The sequence below is a fragment of the Colletotrichum destructivum genome, chromosome 3 (assembly GCF_034447905.1).
Source record: "Colletotrichum destructivum chromosome 3, complete sequence".
Lineage (NCBI taxonomy): Eukaryota > Fungi > Ascomycota > Sordariomycetes > Glomerellales > Glomerellaceae > Colletotrichum > Colletotrichum destructivum.
The window spans coordinates 1672454-1688721 of NC_085898.1; the positions used below are offsets into that span (position 1 = coordinate 1672454).

The following is a 16268-nucleotide window of genomic DNA, read 5'->3' on the forward strand; positions in this document are numbered from 1 at the left end:
ACTGTATAATAGTCGGCGAAGCCGACGACTCATGTCATTACGATACCAACGCGAGGATGGGGGCAGCATTCAATAGAGCAGTGCACTGCCAAGGCGCAATTATTTTGGTTTAATAAGTATGCGGCATATTCTTGTAACGCGCAAGAAGTGTAGGGTGCTATATCTCTGCCTGGAGCTTAATGCAGGCTTCCACAACCCTGAAACCAAATCACCAACAACTTCTCACCAAATAGGATTGTTGCGCGCCCATGACTCTTGCTGATTGGCTTCCTGCTTCGCGATGAAGTCGTTCGTGGCCATCTTTGCCTGTTCGGTACCGAACTTGATGACAGCTTCCGTGCTCACTTCGTACCTGACGGTGCCGTCCCGGTGCCAGTCGGCCACGTCCGCCATGCCTCCAGTTAGCTGATCGAGGTAGTTACGGTAGTTCTCGGAATGGCGAATCGAGCAGCGGTTAGTCTCTGACTCAGAGTGAGCGGTAAGAGAAGACGTGTCTCTGAAGTAGCGGAGGCATCCGGGACACTGCAACTTTGCGTTGTAGTGGGAGGTAGCTGCCTTCATGTGGGTGACGAGGGCTCTGCTTGTGTCAAAGCTCTTCCTATTTGTTTGTTTTTTGTCAACTCTTTCCTTACGATGGATGATCTGAAGGCAAGCTGACCTGCAGGATGTCTGAGGACACTTGAATTTGAGAATGATTGCGTCGTAGTACTTCTTGGGATCGAAACTTGGATGAGAGGGGTTGTTGATGTCGTCCGCAGCCGTTGACTTTTCCACTGCAGGTCTGGAGTCCTTCTGGGCTTCCAGCTTATCGTCTTGTTGTTTCCCTCCGGCGGGAAAGTCGTCTGGTTTAAAAAACGACGGGTGGGCCATGTATGGTTTGTCAAAAGCGGACTGAACGCTAGGGTGCGAAGTGGGAAAGTAGTCTCCAAACTGGGAACCGCTGCGCTTCTCAAGCTCGTGAGCAAATGTAAGTTTATGGGCGCGGTTTCTGTCTAGGTCCTGTCGTCCGATGGCGCTACACTGGTCGTGTTCCAAATGCCTCATCCAGGCGGCGAGCCGGACGAAGCTCTTCTGACAACCTGGGCAGACCAGCTTCTGCTCTTGTGGGTGTACCTACAATTGTCAACGCCGTTCGAGAAGTTTTAGGCATAACTGCAGGGGTGTTTGGGTAAGAGAACTCACCTCGAGAATGTGCTTATCTTTGGCATCCATCGTGTTGAAGTCCAGTGTGCAGACAGGACAGTGGATATGAGTTCCCTCGAGCTTCATGGACGTTCGTTTGTGGCCCATCAACTTGTCAAAGCTAGCAAACAGTTCGTCACAGACACTACAACGCATTGCTTCATGAGGCGCCGGTCTTCTGCCCTTGGTGGGCTCGCTGTGGTCCATGGTTGCGTTCAAGTGGCTGCCGGATGGCATTGGAACTCCGCTAACAGACGTTTCGACGATGGTGATGTGTTGATTGGGGAGTGTGTTTTGTTGAAGAAGTGAATTTTTTATTGCTGGAATGCCCGGGGAAGGCTTGAAGGTGTGAGAGGCAGGAGCAAAGGGGAATTCCAAGGAAACAGCCAATCTGAAGAAGCAGGAGGGTGGTAATACATTGGTCGCACTTTCCGGCAGTGATAACGCAAGCTTTGCCAAATGTACTTTCCTCGACGTTGTCAAAAGAGCCCATTTCCAGATATCTGGACCTGGGAGTCCCTGAAGCATACGGGCAAACACATGCCAAGACTTATAAGCTCTATTTAGTTGGAAACAAGGAGGGTGTTTGTCTTTTGTACTTAAGAAGCAAACCTGACTTGAACCTTCAACATTGACTGGCAAGGCAGATAGATGGCCCATTCCAAAGCGTTTCCACAGGCTGACTTGAGGACTCATTGGCTCGGAACTTGTCAATCGTTAATATTGAATTCTCGGCCTATTGCTCAGTTATGTTCAAATGTTGAATACTTTTCGCTATCACTGTCTAATAACCGAGCTCCCACAGCGCAATCGACTATCCAGAAATCATTGGTATAAGCCACCCTTTATCGTGGAAGCCACTCTGTTTCACTCGCGAGTGTCAAATGATTGCCACTGTTAGGACAGGCCAACGTCAGTTATCACGATTTTTAGCTTGTAGGGTCACCTTCACAGGGCTCTTTATGTTTCCAGCCATGGGTTTCACTCGCTCGTGGTCCCAGGATCGATGGTGAGCGGTGTGGCATCAGTATCAGCCCCCTTGATCCATCAGAGTGGCGTCTCCCATGTGTAGTTGGAGGAATGTTCATGACGCGAGTGTTGTCTCAAATGGTTCAATGACAGCCGTTAAGAATCGTGTAAATGAACCAGTTGCCCCCACCCTCGAACCTTCCTTCTATCATTGATTTCACCTGTTCCAACCTCCTGACATCAGTCAGCTGTAACGTTGAGTCCGCAGTGTCTAAGACAGTCTGACGTTTATGAGCATGATCTGGATGTACAATATCTGCCAGGCGATGATAACGGAAAATATGTGCCTCTCGCCATCGCTAGGGGCGGAACACCCGTCACTCATCTCACAGTCTTGTCTTTTCCGGGCGTGACTGATGTCCCTCGACACGACAGTAGTTCTGCTACAGGTCTCACTCTCGCCGCTGGTAATGACGGCGGCAAATACACTACTTTGGAGTCAAAGGGGCCCTACTTGGGGTTGGGTCGTATTGACAGTCGTAGTAGCCTCATCGGAGTTTCAGCTCGTCGTCATTCAGTTGTCGAGTCATCGTCTCACCAAGAGATTGGCCTAAGACTCGATGTCCATGTATTGTGCCTCGTGCGACCCTAAAGATTTACTCAAATATATGTAACCCACACCTCGCATCGTCCTTCGAGCGCCCCCCGACTTTGTGCTTTGAATTCATGATCCCGACAACTGACGCCTCCAGGCCATCAAACAAAGAAACCCACAGCCACCAACTTCATGCTAGAAACCCCGTGGCTTTCTCTCAAAGACCACCTCCCCAGTCACGACCAATCGCTTCCCCTACTCGCCGAGAACACCGAGCTGCTAGCCTTGAAGGTCACAAGCGCCGTATCACCGTTATCACTCGCGGCGTCTCGACCCTCACCGCACCGGCAGCACCGCACACTCGGGTTCAACCCACCAGCCACCACCCAAGACAAGTTCGACAAAGTAAATATCCTCCCGCTGAAACTTTCGTTGCCTCATATCACCTGTCGACCTTGCGTATCACAGACCTCTAAAAAGGCGACGGGTCCCTCCCTTGTTGACCTAGTCAACGGTGCTAAGAAGAAGAAGGGAAAACAGGAGGCAGGGGACCACTGTAACCCCTATTACAAACACCATACAAAACACAAACGACAAGTCCCCCATCTCACAATGTCTCTCCCCCACAAACTCAAACGGGAGGCAATGGGCTGTCCAACTACCGAAATGCCCCTCCCGCTGATGCCGCTCGTCTTCCTCGCCCACTTCGCGCAGACCGTGACCGACGTTCTCACAACTGAGGCCCGGCGCACGACGACAAACCTCTCCAAGAACATCGACGCCCTCCGCCTGCAGGTTCGCGGCCCAGAGCACTCCTTCGCACCCTTCCCCCGCCTGCCCCCGGAACTACGCCTCAAGATCTGGAACCACGCCTTGCCGCCGCGGACGCTGCTTGCCTCGCACGCCCCGAACCCGTCCTTGTTGTCGGTGAACCGCGAAGCAAGGCACGAGGCGCTGCGGCGGTACACTCTCGTCCGGCTCAATACGTGGGGCGACCGGCGGATCTATATCGACTTTCAGAGGGATAGCATTGCCATCGTCGAAGGGAAAGGTGGCGGTGGGTTCCCCGTGCGTGGGGCGCGGCATGTCATCGTCGTCTGCGAGGAGCCATTCCAGAACCCTGGGTCGTATCTGAAGTGCCGGTACCGTGCCGGTTTAGACTCTTTGACGTTGGTCATCGGGGCAAGTCCGTCGTGCCCTACGCCGCTCCCTATCATCCGGGAGCTACAAACACCAGAGGATGTGCAGCGGAGCCTGGGCTATTCCAAAGAGGAGTCCGAGAGGATAGGGATGGAGGTTAGAGATCTGGCTCAGGGGTGGGGGAATACCCAAGTCCACGTGGGAGAGTTTGTTTGAGTAGCAGAGACTATTAAAGGCGCGACCCTGGAGCGGAAATACCCCTTCTCATATAGTTACGTTATATCCCCATCACTAGATCTGATCATACAAAAGTCCATACATACATATCCTCATAGCCTACTCCGAGCACCCAGGTACACCTGCCCAAGCTTCAACTGGTCAACCGCCTCTCGGATCATCTCATCCACAATCTCTCCGGCAGGCTGGATCTTATCGATCGCACCGGCAACCTGGCCCATCAAATGCGGGGGGTCAATATCATTGCCCTTCTCGAAGTCATACTCGATGGGGACCACGCCCTCATCGCAGAGCTGCTTGATCTTGTCCGGCTGCGCGTGCCATTTCCGGATGTAGTCGTTCGTCTTTAATCGCAGTGGCCGCCCAGATAAGACGAGCGTACGCTCCGTGCCCTCGAACCCGCATGAGACGACCTCCTGCTTATGCTCCTCACTGCACCCGGCCTCGACAGACGCTACGAAGCGCGTGCCGACCCACACGCCCACGGCGCCCTGCATCAGCGAGCTCGCCAGTGATCGGCCGTTGTATATGCCGCCCGCAGCGATGACGAGTGCGGGGCTTCCTTTGAGCATCTTGGGCCGGTACCGCCTCGCGACGTCGACGACGGCAGGAATGAGCACCGAGTTTGGCACATCGCCCGTGTGACCGCCACCCTCACCGCCCTGGGCGCAGACGATGTCGACGCCGAGGTCGAGAGCCTTGACGGCGTGCTTCGGATGACCAACCATGTTCATGACATAGATGCCTGCGGCGTGCAGCTTGTCGATAACGTGCCTGGGCGGCACGCCGACGGCACTGACAAACAGCCGAGCGCCTGACTCAATGGTGATGTCAACAAGCTCGTCGAGCTTGCCGCCCGTGTAGTCATGGTTCGTCTTGCGGGCGTTGCCGCCAACCTGCGGCAGGGCGAGGTCGACGCCGAAAGGCAGGTCCGGTGACTTGAAATTCTCCTTCATCTCGGCGATGATCTCACGCAGCTGGTCGGGCGTGTACTGGAAGCCGCCAATGACGCCGAGACCACCGGCGTTGGAAACCGCGGCCGCGAGAGGTCCGCCCGATGTTCGTGCCATGCCAGCGAGGAGGATCGGGTGCCTGATACCCAGTAGCTGGGTTATCGGTGTGGTGATAGGGCCGTTGGAAGCCATTGTGGTCTTGGGTGTAAGAGCTCTCTGGTCGATGCGATGAAGTTGCAGTCGTGGATGAAAGGGGAAGACAACGGAATATAAAGACCCGAGTACAAGGTAATCGATGAAAACGACAAGAGGCAATGCAATCACCCCAACTGCACAATGATACAGAATGGTTGGAGCGTAGCCGTGCCTACATACCTAGGTAATCCGGGGGTGCGTGTGGGGTTGGGGGACTCTATTGTGCGGGGAAACACACCGAGGCAATTGCCTTCTTGGGACAGCAGCTCGCCCACCCAACCCCCGGCTCCGGACGGTTGAAACCGGCCGCCGCAGAGGTGGAAGGTGCATGTGAGGCAGTCCTTGTGGTCATATGGCGAGAATGGTGGCGGGAGATCTTCTGCCGAGTGCAGGGACGGTAGCTGGCAGGGCGGAAAAGAACAAATTCACAGCTGTTCCTGGGATCAGGGCATGAATTGTAGCGCTGGATCCAAAATGGCCCCCCGGGGTAGGTACTGATGAGATGGCAGCGTCCAGTGTGAGAAAGCCAAGCCCGTAAGCTTGGGAACGAAGTATTGTTGATTCCGAATCCGTGCAAAATACAAAAACCGCACTGTAAGGACCTCGCCAACCGCACTTTACGCGATCAACCCACCAAACGCGCTCGACGCGTCCACTAAAGTTCGTCGTTAACCTTCCCAGCACTCAACTACCGCCAAAACCAAAAAACACGATAAACGACAATTATGGCGGAATCAGAGCTCAAAGAGTTCTTCACCTCTGGCGACAAGGGTCTCGAGCCCGATGTCCTCTCCGAGCTGCAGTCGATCATGCGACTGCATGAGCTGTCTGCCGAGGACCTCTTCTACAAATGGGAGTCTTTCTGCATCAAGATGGATATGGATGCCATGAACCCCGACATCGTGCATGTGCGCAACTTCAAAAAGGACATCCAGGATGCATTGGAGAAGAGCAACCAGCAGCAGACACACATCAAGACAGAGAAGCGCAGCCACGGCACTCCCCGCTCTGGCAGAGGCGGCGATGTCTTCGGCATGCTGGATGGATTGGTGCCGAGCACGCCTGGGTCAGGGAAGTTGAACAAACCGAACAGCCTGCGGAAAAAGGCCCATGAGACACCGACCATGTCGCGTGTTAAGGCGGAAATTCCCTCCAGTTCGCCGGACTACAAGGGGGCGTCCAAGATGGAGGAGCAGTTGAACTCCATGCAGCCGTGAGTGCCAGAAGGTATACCAATGTACTAGTACTGACGCTGACTCCCGCAGTCCAAGCTCTTTCAACGACCGACACAACGCTGGCGAGATCGTTGAATTGCTGAACGACCACCTCGACCCCCCCGAACCACCGATCTGCCCCTACTCGGAACCTCGCATCAAGCTGACGGCAGCCTCCGACCAGAAAAAGCTTGGTTACAAACCGCTGGCTATGAAGCTGTCCGAGGCGTCCGAGATCCTCGACGACAGGATAGACGAGTTCATGCATATTGTCCAGGAGTACCACAAGCTAGACTTTTCAGAGTTTGGCAATGCAGCGAATCAGAGCACCACTGAGGTGATTGCCGTCGGGCGTATCGCCTCAGACGCCCCGGAGGGCAAGCTCAATGCAGCGTCGCTGGTGTTAGAGATGTCAAGACGAGTAGGCGGTGGCCTGAGGATTCCCCTGAACATGCGAAACAAGGGATACAGCTTCTTCCCTGGTCAAGTCGTGGCCCTCAAGGGCATCAACACATCAGGAAACGAGTTTGTAGTCGAGGAAGTCCTCGAAGTACCACTGCTTCCGAACGCTGCTTCAACACCAGCCGCCCTGGTCGCACACCGCGAGAAACTCCGAGGGGACCCGGACGCCATGGATACAGACTCAGAACCCGCCCCCCTGAGCATCATCTACGCCTCAGGCCCGTACACAGCAGACGATAACCTCGACTTTGAGCCACTACAAGCTCTGTGTGACCAGGCGGCCGACAAATACGCGGATGCTCTTGTCATGACAGGGCCTTTCATCGACAGCGAGCACCCTCTGATTGCCACGGGTGACTTTGATCTCCCGGAGGAAGCGGCTATCGACCCGGACAGCGCCACGATGTCGGCCGTCTTCAAGTATATGTTCTCCCCCGCTCTGAATCGTCTCGTCTCCGCCAACCCTAGTATCACCGTCCTCCTTGTGCCCTCGGTACGCGACGTCATAGACAAGCATGTCTCGTGGCCGCAAGACTCCGTCTTGAAGAAGGAGCTGGGCCTCCCTAAAACGGCGAGGATTGTCACCAACCCCATGACGCTGTCGATGAATGAGATGGTCATGGGTATATCGTCACAGGACATCCTCTGGCAGCTGCGGCATGAGGAACTAGTCGGCGGCCGTCCCTCGGACCCGTCATTATTGTCGAGACTCAGCAGGCACCTGCTCGAGCAGAGGCATTTCTTCCCGTTGTTCCCGCCGACGGACCGCCCCAAGCTGCCCAAGACGGGGACAGAAGAGGGCATACCCCCGGGTGCCATGCTGGACCTCAGCTACTTGAAGCTGGGCGAGATGGTCAACGTTCGGCCTGACGTACTGGTCGTGCCCAGCTTTCTTCCTCCGTTCGCCAAGGTCAGTGCCGTCTCTTTGCCACTGCACTTATCACTGACATTTTGCAATCCACAGGTCGTCGAGAGTGTCCTAGTTATCAACCCCGGCTACCTGTCCAAGAGGCGCGGCGCCGGCACTTACGCGCAGCTGACGCTCTTCCCGCCGAAGGCCGAGGCAGGCCAGGCGGAAACAATGGTTAGCCACGGCGTGTTCGAGCGCGCGCGGGTGGAAATCAAGAGGATCTGAAGCGCGTTACGATGTCTACGATGACAGTTCCGTTGGGTGTCTGGGTATATTTGGCGTCGCTCGTAGTGAGCCTGGTAGGATACGCTCTAATACAACTTGAATGTAACGCAATTACGAGCCCACACGCCGTCGCTTGTCAGCATCGTGGCGGTCTCTCTCGCGGGACGGACTGCGCTTTCGCCTGTCACTGTAGTCGTCTCGCGAGTCGCGGCGCGGGGACCTCGACCTTGACCGATCCCGACGGCGGTAATCATCGCGAGAGCGGTACCTGCCATCTCTGTCCTTCGAACCATCGTCTCTGTATCCGTCTGACCGGCCACCCTTTGGAGCGTCTGGTGCTTTGCGATCCCCCAAGGGAATGGCATTCGCACCGTTGACCTCGCGGTCGTTGTCCGGTCGGAACCGTTCATCCACATCATGCCTGTTGAAGCCCCTTCGGTCACTCCCTCCACGGCGATCGTCAAACTCTCCCCACCGACCGGTATCTTCGCTCTTAAGGTCCTTGTATTTTGTCGCACCTTTCCTGCCCAACTTCGTCATGTCGCGCTTCTGCAGGTATTCCGGAAGCGCACTGCGGTCTTTGACATCATCCGCAATCCGCATGCCCATGATATCACGCTTATCCAGGCCGTACGCCTTGGCCTCGTCGCTGTAGAACGCTCCCTTGTGATAGTACTTTTGCAGGTACGACATCTTGCCCTTGGCGTCCTTCTCCTCCTGCTGCCGCGCGAGCTTCTCAGCGTCCTCGGCATCGCGCTCCTCCTGCGTCAGGTTCTGCCGCCGCTCGCGCTCGGCGTACTCGGCCTCCTGCTCGGCGATGCGGTCGCGGTCGCGCTTTACACGCTTCAGCTCCCGCAGCTTCCACGCCGCCAGCTCCGCCTCCGGGTCAAGGTCATCCGTCGTGTCGACGTCCGAGCCCGACGCCTCATCGTCGTCCCAGTGCTTCTTACCCGCTGCGCGCGCTGCGAGATCCTTTTTTATCTGCTCCTCGACGATTGCGTCCGCGGCGGCCTTGCGGCGGGCTTCCTCCTCAGCATACCGCGCATCGTCGTCCTTTGCTCCACCGGATTGTTCTTTGGTTGCATTGCGTTGGTTCTTGGGGATGAATTTCGGTCGGATCATGAGACGGCGGGGGGCTTCTTCTTCGCTGGAGCTCTCCTCTTCGCTGGAACTTTCCTCTCCTTCGCCATCGACGGCTTCCTCTTCCTCTTCTTCCTCCGTCACGAAGCCCTCTTCAGCGGCGAGCCGTTCTGCCTTTTCGCGTGCTATTCTCTGGTTCTCTTTTTCCTGTGCCTCGCGTCTGCGCTCGTCGAGATTGACCTTGCTGAGGCTACCAGCGATCTTGGCGGCGCTCGAAGCTTTTGGTGGCGGTGGAATCGCTCTGGCCTGGGTCTCGGCCTCGTTGGTCTCATCATCGCTGCCATCCGAATCCGAGTCCGAGGCCTCTGGTGCGGCAGGCTTGCCGGCGCGGTACCGGGCCGGCTTGACGGGGTTTGCTGTCATGCGCTTCGGCGGCATGATGGTGGTTGTGCCGGAGGAATATGGAAGGGAGATGGACGATGTTGAAAACTAGAGGTGCAGCTCCCTAGAATCCGGCGTCATACGCTCAGGTCAGTCAGTCATGTTTGATTTCTTACACTGTGGGTCATAGATATCTGCCGAAAAGAGTTCTTGCTCCGACAAGGTAACCCCCTGTAGGAGACGTACTTTGGTGGTGGGTCTCCACAGGGTGTGTGATGCACCCCGCTACACCCCACAAGCTACCTAGGTAAGGTACCTTACCTACCTACCCAAGCAAGTACTCACTCATACAAACATAGCTCACGTCCACCAAGCTCTCCAACCTGCTGTCCTCATCACATTGCTTCTCATGTTGGACTCGTTTTGGCAATACTCGTTCTAGAACCCGACGTCAATGGCCGCGCCCAGGCTTCGATTCAAGGTGACGAGGGCCAAGTTCAAGCAGTGGTACAGTGGCAGGTCGGTGACTGGAGACCAAGTCAGAGCGTTTTGGGCCTTTTTGAAGATCTGGGACGACAGGAGTGGTTGGACTTGAGTTTGAGGATGAAAGGAACATAAAGCCCCATACTATCGCTTAGGTAGGTAGATAGAAGAGAGAGCAGGGCTCAATCATGGATGAGACACACGAAATCGACATTGTACAGCTACATTTCAAGCATTTTCCCCAAATCTCTCTCTGTGTGACTTTCTCCGCCGTCCCTATGGCACATGATGAAAGACTAGAGTAGTGTCTGGAGGTTCCCCCCCTCTTTCTCCCTCCCATTCTTATCTGCCGAGGAGGAAGCTCAGAAAGCCCACTGCCAAGCAGGAATTGTCGCCAGGTAGTCATTCATGGCCTCAATGTCATCAATCAGGTTCCTGATCCCCTGTTTGGTCGCCAGGGCCGTGGCGCTGTCCCCTGGCTGGTCCTCGTTAGCCTGCTTGACGGCGTCGCTTGTCCACTGCTCCCTCAGTGGCCCCATGAAGTCGTTGATGACCTTCATCGTCTTTGTCTGCTTCATGAGGAACTCACCCTTCATGAACGTGTCCCACTCGGCCATCAGCTGGAATTGTTGCTGCGGCCAGGCGACGAAGCCCGGAGGCGGATTGGCGTGCAGCACCGTGGTGTCGAGCAGGCCGAGAATGGCGCCCACGCGGCCCTTTTGCAGGCGGAGGATGCTCAGGACGGTTCAGTCGTTGTGGTACAGGCGAGACCCGATGAGGGAGCGCATCGACTTGAGCATCGCTCGTGCGCCCGCGGCGTTGGGGAGCTTGTCGGTTAACCACGAGGATGTGTTGATGATGTTGTCATCCGTGCCCCAGGCCTTGCCCTTGGCGGGCGTGTTAATGACGGACTCGAGGGCGACGTACTCGTCCGTCTTCCACTGGTGTGTCGGGAACTGGGCGGCGACGGCGTTGATATCGAACATGACGTTGACGTAGTCGCAGAAAAATATTGTCTTCCGGTTGGGGCTGGCATTGGGGTCGGGGCTAACCACGGGATCAGTCCTCTCATCCACGTACGCAAAGAACTGCGCCACCATCTGGGCCTCGAGGATGTGCTCTGAGTGGTATGATTTACCGGCAACACGTGCGTTGAGCGGGCCGCCCCAGTCGTAGTTGCCGCAGACGTCGGGCTGCTCCCAGCCGTAGATGAGAGCACCGGTGGCGAGAGAGCCGTCCGTCGGGTAGTTGAAGGTTGTCCTGAGGCCGCACGCCTTGACGGCCTTCTTTCTGATGGTCCTCTCGAAGATGTGCGCCAGGGTCTCCCCTTCAACGTCGTCCAGATCATCGTTGTCGTCAGGAACAGCATCCTCTGATCTCCTCCTGCGCATGCCTTCGTAATCCTCGTTGAGGTACTTGTCCCGGTCCCATGCTGGCTCGACGTCTTTGCAGGAGCTGCTTTCGTTCTCACTGGGATCGTTGGAAGGCGGGCAGAAGAACTTGTCGACGGGGAGACTGAGCACCGGGCCGTGGACGCTAACTCTCTTGGCCAGGTGACCCGAGCGCCGCTGTATTCCGTTGTGGTCGGCAGAGCCGGCGCTTTCCAACTGAGAAGGCAGACCGAAGCCATTTCTGTCGGCGGCAGAATAGTTGCCAGCCTCGACGAGTACAAGGTCTCTCTTGGACGGGATGGCTCCCAGGTCCGGAAAAGTGCCTGCCTCGACGATACCCTTGTTCCACTTTGGCGTCAGGTCATATTCGCCGCCGGACCAGTCAAAGACCTGGGGTGCCTGGACTCTGGAGTACAGTCGGGCACCGACGTCGAGACTGTAAGTGAAGGGACAAACGGCGTTGGTTGAGACGCCCGCCGTCAGCTTGGCTATGACGCTGGCCTCACCGACGACGGCGGCGGCAGCCGGCTTGACCTCCCACCTTTCGTCGAACCGGATACCGAACTCGGCGGCAGCCGAGAGCCGGGCTGTGACGTCGTCCTGAACGGCGACGCCAGCATAGAATTCGGGCTTCTTGATACCTTCAAAGTCGCCGGTGCGGTCGAGGCTGGTGTCGCCTTCGCCGATCTCTTTGGGCTTGTAAGCGTCGTCGTTGTTATCCGGCACGACTTGCCGAACCTGACAAGATACATTCAACGTCAGCAAAGATGATTCAGACTTATCTCATGACTATGGGGATACTTACTTCCCACTTGGCAATTTCAAGCTTGGTCTCAATGGTGCCTGCCACGGCGAGGGAGGCATCGATGCTGCCCTCGACCGTGAGCTGGGGACCAATCGTAGCGATGCCCGGAATCTTGAAGGAAGCGCCGGGGAAGGGAATGTTCAGAATGACGCTCTTCTTCTCGTAGAAAACCTTGGCGACGGCCTCGAGGGTCATGACGCCCGTGATCTCGCCCTTGTTGTAAAAGGTAAGGTAGCTCTGGCTCAGGTCGAGGGGCAGGCTGAGCTTGCTGACGATGAGGGTAAAGCCAAAGCTGGACTTGACCTTGATCTTGTGAAGGGACTGGGCGAACAGGTGGCCCTCGTAGCCGACGTCTCCCTTTGAACAGAACCACGTCTCATCAATGAGCTTGTCCGTGAGAGTATCGTCGTACCTGTGCATGAACTCGCGCTTGATCTCTGCCTTAACGAGCTGCGCGAGCCACTCGAGGATGCTCGTGCCGAACCAGCGCTCGTGCAGGTCACGCTTCTTCAGCCCGCCAAAGTGGTAGCCGTCTCGGAATTCCTCCTCAAGCCACCTTACGTGGTTGCCACCCACGTCGGCGAGCGTGCGCTTGGTGAGGTTCCTCTTCTTCTTGGACAAGGACCCGGCGACGACTGTGTCCCAGTAGTCGTCCTGATTGCTAAAGTCGATGCGCATTTGGGTGCTTCCGAGGTCGCGTGGGACATGGGCAAAGTCGTAGTCAAAGGTCAGCGAGTACACCACAGGCTTTCGTGGCGCAAGGTGGGCGAGTCGGCGTGGCAGCAGCTTGACGTGGTCATCACCCTGGGCGGGCTCCATGCTCTTGGCGACGGCGTACTTGCCAGGGCCGCAGCCGGGGGGCATTTGCAGGATGGTTCCGGGGACGCCATGGCCAAGCCCGATCTTGTGACAGTTACTCTTCTCGGAGAAGTCGGTGCAGACCATGCTGACGGTGTGCTCGCCGTCGCGCTTGTCGACCGAAACCTGCAGCTCCTCGGGCGACGCCAGGACGACAAACTGAAAGGCGGCCTCGTTGGGGTCGTCATCGCCGCCCGCCGAGGACTCGTCCGTCTCGAGGCTGAAGTCGGTGTCGACGCTGTCTCCGTCGGGCGGGTGCTCGAACAGGTTCCCCAGGGGCACGGGGAAGAACAGGGGATCGCCCGCCGACTCGCAGCAAAAGGTGCGCACGCGAGATAGCTGGATGCCACACGTCTCGCCACCGCCAAAGTAGCTGTCGGTGAGCTGCACAAACTTCATGTCAGGACAGTGGCCGTCGAAGCAGCTGCCCGGCTTGCCGTACCAGGCGCAGTGTTTCCAGCGCTCGACATCCTTCTCGGGACAGCAGTACAGCTTGTTAGTATCTAGGTCGAGCTGGTCGAGCACCTCGAGGAGCAGGCGGCCGGTGAGCGAGACGAGAGGGACCGCGCGGCCGACGACCAAGAGGATCACCTCGGCAATGTCGTCGAGGATGCTGAGCACGGTGCCGGAGAAGGTCAGGGGCAGATGGCCAGCCTTGCACTCCTGGGCGACGCCACCCCAGTAGCAGGTGTTTTCCTCGCCGAGCGGGCTCTTGCAGCAGTGCGCCGCGTTGCCGTCCCAGTAGTCGGCGCCGCCGCCCCATTTGCTCATGTGTGTCATGACCTCGTCGTCGTGGCAGTGACCATTGCAGAGGTGAGGGCCTCCTCGCCAGGTGCACTCTTTGGGGTCGGGGGCTCCCGAGAGCGGGCAGCAGAGCTTGCTGTCCTTGCCCTTGGCGCACTTTTGCTGCGTGATCTTGATGTCACCCGGGTTGCACCCGTCGCCGCACTTCGAAATGTAACACATGTCGTTGGAGCCTGTCCAGTTCTCGTCCGCCTTGTCTGACCGGAAATCGCCCAGCGGCTTGGGGTCCAGCACGGCCGACAACGCCGACAGCTGGTCATCGTCCTGGTCGCTGGCCCATATCAGGTAATCACCGAGGCCGAGCTCCTTTGCCAGGTCCTTTTTCTGTTCGAACGTCTCCTTGTCGTCATAAGACATCCACTGGTCAGTGTTCCAGGTGATGTACTTGACGCCCGCCTCCTTGTCGTGGACGGGCTTGAGTTTCTTGGTTCTGATGATTTCCATGATCTCACGATAGCTGAGGATGCCAGACTCGCCGCTGCAGGCCCTTTTCGTTGCCCCTCCCTTGAAGACGCAGCCGGGTTTGTTGCAAGCCGGATCGGCTAGCTGGAAGGCTCGGCCAAAGAACCCAAGGCCCATGTTCAGCTTGCCAGCTGGCACATCGTTGCGCCAAAACAAGCCAAACGCCAGACTCATCTCAGTTAGATTCGTGTGTCCGTAGATGTTAGATCCAATCGGGTTGTCCCGATCCCAGACTCCGTGCAGACTGTACTGGTCAGTCGAGTTGCTGGGGATTCTCTCGGGGGTTCATCGCCGATTGATACTTACTCATCGGACATGACATTGACAAAGTCGACATAATCGATCGACTTCAGATCAAAGTGGCGCAGATACCAGAAGCTCGTTGGCGCAGTATAAGATACAATGTACTTTTTCGGCTGCTTCTTGTCTTCTTCTCCGAGCTCTTTCAGGAATTGGTTAAAGTTGACGCCATCTTCGGGCATGCCACCTCTGTCGTCAGCACCGGGGTATTCCTGTTCGACAGTTATTAGCAACAGCCATTGCAACGCAACGGTCCAGGTGGGCATGGCATTGCGTACCCAGTCAAAGTCAACACCATCAAACGCACATTGGCGAAGGAAGGCCATTAAGTTCTCAATGAACGTCGATCGGTTCTGCTTCGTGCTGACCATGTCGCTAAACACCTTCTGAAGAGGGCCTGGAGAGCCTTGTTAGCCTGCGTTGCTGCACAAGTCAAATGGATGAAGCACGTACCTGGGTCGTTGTGTGTCCATCCTCCGATGGCAATGATCATTTTCAGACTCGAATTGTCCTTCTTCAGATCGGTGAAGTTGCTGAAAAGCTCCGAGGGTAGACCTTCCATCCCGACAATGTTGTACTCGTTGGGGGTGATGAATGCAAAGGAAAAGTACAGGTGAGTCAGCGAGTTGACGGGTATGTCCTTCATGGGCTGTGTGTTGTGTCACCATCATGTCAGTTGAAGCTCTCTGGCCTTGATCTTTGCAAGGCTTCGAGCATGACGGCACTCACCATTCCCTGACACTCGGAGTTGTATCGCCAACCCAATGACACGATCCAGCTGTTCAGAGTCCTTGTCCTTGGGTCCGGGCTGGTCGCAATTGGACTGGCAACCGCCAGTGGCGCCATTATCTTCTACTTCGCAAAAGTCCCTTTGACGGTGTTAGAAGACAAGCGACAAACAGGGCGCGGGGATGGGGGGGGGGGGGGGCTCTTCAACTCACTTTGTCATTCCGCAAAAGCCCCATCTACAAGTTGCGATGTCGTCAGTGGATTGTTTCGAGTCAGTCGCGGAGAATATCAAGGCAGCACTCATTTTCCACAACAGACGTTGAGAGGACACTTCTGGCCAGGGACTTTGGCGTTCTTGCCACATTCTGCTTTGGCATCACAGTTGGACCAGCAGACTTCATTAGGCGTGATGCCCGATGTACCGCAGTACCTGGGCTTTGAGTCACCGTGTATATCAGGTGCAGATGTTTGGGACATGGAAGACATACTCCTCGCCATACTTACACTGGAGGGTCTCTTTCGGGCAGCACGCGCCGTTCCTGCAGGGACGGTCTGGGACGCACGAATAGTCATCGCCTCCCACGACTTGTCTGGAGAACAGGAATGACAGCGAACCCTCCTCTAGGAGGGAAACGCCGTTCGATGCCTCAACATCCCTGGGTTGGAGGCCATCAGGACGGTCACCAGTACTGCAGACTGGCAGCTCATATTCACGGCGCATTTTGGCGGAATAGTCCAGGAACCTGTTGGAGCGGTCAGTCGGGGGCTCATTCGAGTGCATGCAGATACCTGGAGCATTCAGACGTACGATATGGCGCTTCTACACGTTTCAGGCTGATGTGGCACGTCTCCAAGATGAGGTTTGAGGTTGATGACTCCGGCGATGATGCGTG

At 56.4% G+C, this 16268-nt stretch overlaps 7 protein-coding genes across 7 annotated transcripts; 3 read left to right on the forward strand and 4 right to left on the reverse strand.

Annotated features, from left to right (window-relative positions):
- Nucleotides 1–222: 222 nt before the first annotated feature.
- On the reverse strand, nt 223–1389 carry CDEST_04597 (Putative Zinc finger C2H2-type; the record flags this gene model as incomplete). Its single annotated transcript, XM_062920756.1, has 3 exons — nt 223–598; nt 659–1113; nt 1183–1389. The coding sequence occupies 3 exons, from the start codon at nt 1387–1389 to the stop codon at nt 223–225; spliced, it is 1038 nt and encodes a 345-aa protein (XP_062776807.1).
- Nucleotides 1390–2938: 1549 nt separating this feature from the next.
- CDEST_04598 (Putative 2EXR domain-containing protein) lies at nt 2939–4102 on the forward strand (the record flags this gene model as incomplete). The annotated part of the gene is made up of 1 exon (XM_062920757.1): nt 2939–4102. The coding sequence occupies one exon, from the start codon at nt 2939–2941 to the stop codon at nt 4100–4102; it is 1164 nt and encodes a 387-aa protein (XP_062776808.1).
- A 113-nt stretch (nt 4103–4215) lies between these two features.
- On the reverse strand, nt 4216–5268 carry CDEST_04599 (Putative nitronate monooxygenase, aldolase-type TIM barrel; the record flags this gene model as incomplete). Its single annotated transcript, XM_062920758.1, has 1 exon — nt 4216–5268. One exon carries the CDS (start codon nt 5266–5268, stop codon nt 4216–4218), a length of 1053 nt encoding a protein of 350 aa, XP_062776809.1.
- A 192-nt stretch (nt 5269–5460) lies between these two features.
- On the forward strand, nt 5461–9730 carry CDEST_04600 (Putative DNA polymerase alpha/delta/epsilon, subunit B, DNA polymerase alpha, subunit B). Its single transcript, XM_062920759.1, has 4 exons — nt 5461–5865; nt 5953–6484; nt 6537–7857; nt 7912–9730. The coding sequence occupies exons 2-4, from the start codon at nt 5997–5999 to the stop codon at nt 8080–8082; spliced, it is 1980 nt and encodes a 659-aa protein (XP_062776810.1). The 5' UTR covers nt 5461–5865; nt 5953–5996; the 3' UTR covers nt 8083–9730.
- On the reverse strand, nt 8192–9673 carry CDEST_04601 (Putative microfibrillar-associated protein). Its single transcript, XM_062920760.1, has one exon. The coding sequence runs from the start codon at nt 9598–9600 to the stop codon at nt 8194–8196; it is 1407 nt and encodes a 468-aa protein (XP_062776811.1). The 5' UTR covers nt 9601–9673; the 3' UTR covers nt 8192–8193.
- An 88-nt stretch (nt 9731–9818) lies between the features above and the next one.
- CDEST_04602 (uncharacterized protein) lies at nt 9819–10177 on the forward strand (the record flags this gene model as incomplete). Its single annotated transcript, XM_062920761.1, has 2 exons — nt 9819–9850; nt 9903–10177. 2 exons carry the CDS (start codon nt 9819–9821, stop codon nt 10159–10161), a joined length of 291 nt encoding a protein of 96 aa, XP_062776812.1. The 3' UTR covers nt 10162–10177.
- A 211-nt stretch (nt 10178–10388) lies between these two features.
- On the reverse strand, nt 10389–16096 carry CDEST_04603 (Putative glycoside hydrolase family 18, catalytic domain, glycoside hydrolase superfamily; the record flags this gene model as incomplete). Its single annotated transcript, XM_062920762.1, has 8 exons — nt 10389–10761; nt 10789–12155; nt 12223–14590; nt 14653–15043; nt 15100–15295; nt 15376–15495; nt 15694–15805; nt 15939–16096. The coding sequence occupies 8 exons, from the start codon at nt 16094–16096 to the stop codon at nt 10389–10391; spliced, it is 5085 nt and encodes a 1694-aa protein (XP_062776813.1).
- Between the last annotated feature and the right edge of the window lie 172 nt (nt 16097–16268).

What these genes read in the sequence shown, in the direction of transcription:
- CDEST_04600 (XM_062920759.1), top strand. Translation starts at nt 5,997, where the DNA reads ATGGCGGAATCAGAGCTCAAAGAGTTCTTCACCTCTGGCGACAAGGGT. An exon ending in CAGTTGAACTCCATGCAGCC is followed by an intron (nt 6,485 to 6,536) that starts GTGAGTGCCAGA and finishes TGACTCCCGCAG; the next exon opens with TCCAAGCTCTTTCAACGACC. An exon ending in TTCTTCCTCCGTTCGCCAAG is followed by an intron (nt 7,858 to 7,911) that starts GTCAGTGCCGTC and finishes TGCAATCCACAG; the next exon opens with GTCGTCGAGAGTGTCCTAGT.
- CDEST_04601 (XM_062920760.1), bottom strand. Translation starts at nt 9,600, where the DNA reads ATGCCGCCGAAGCGCATGACAGCAAACCCCGTCAAGCCGGCCCGGTAC.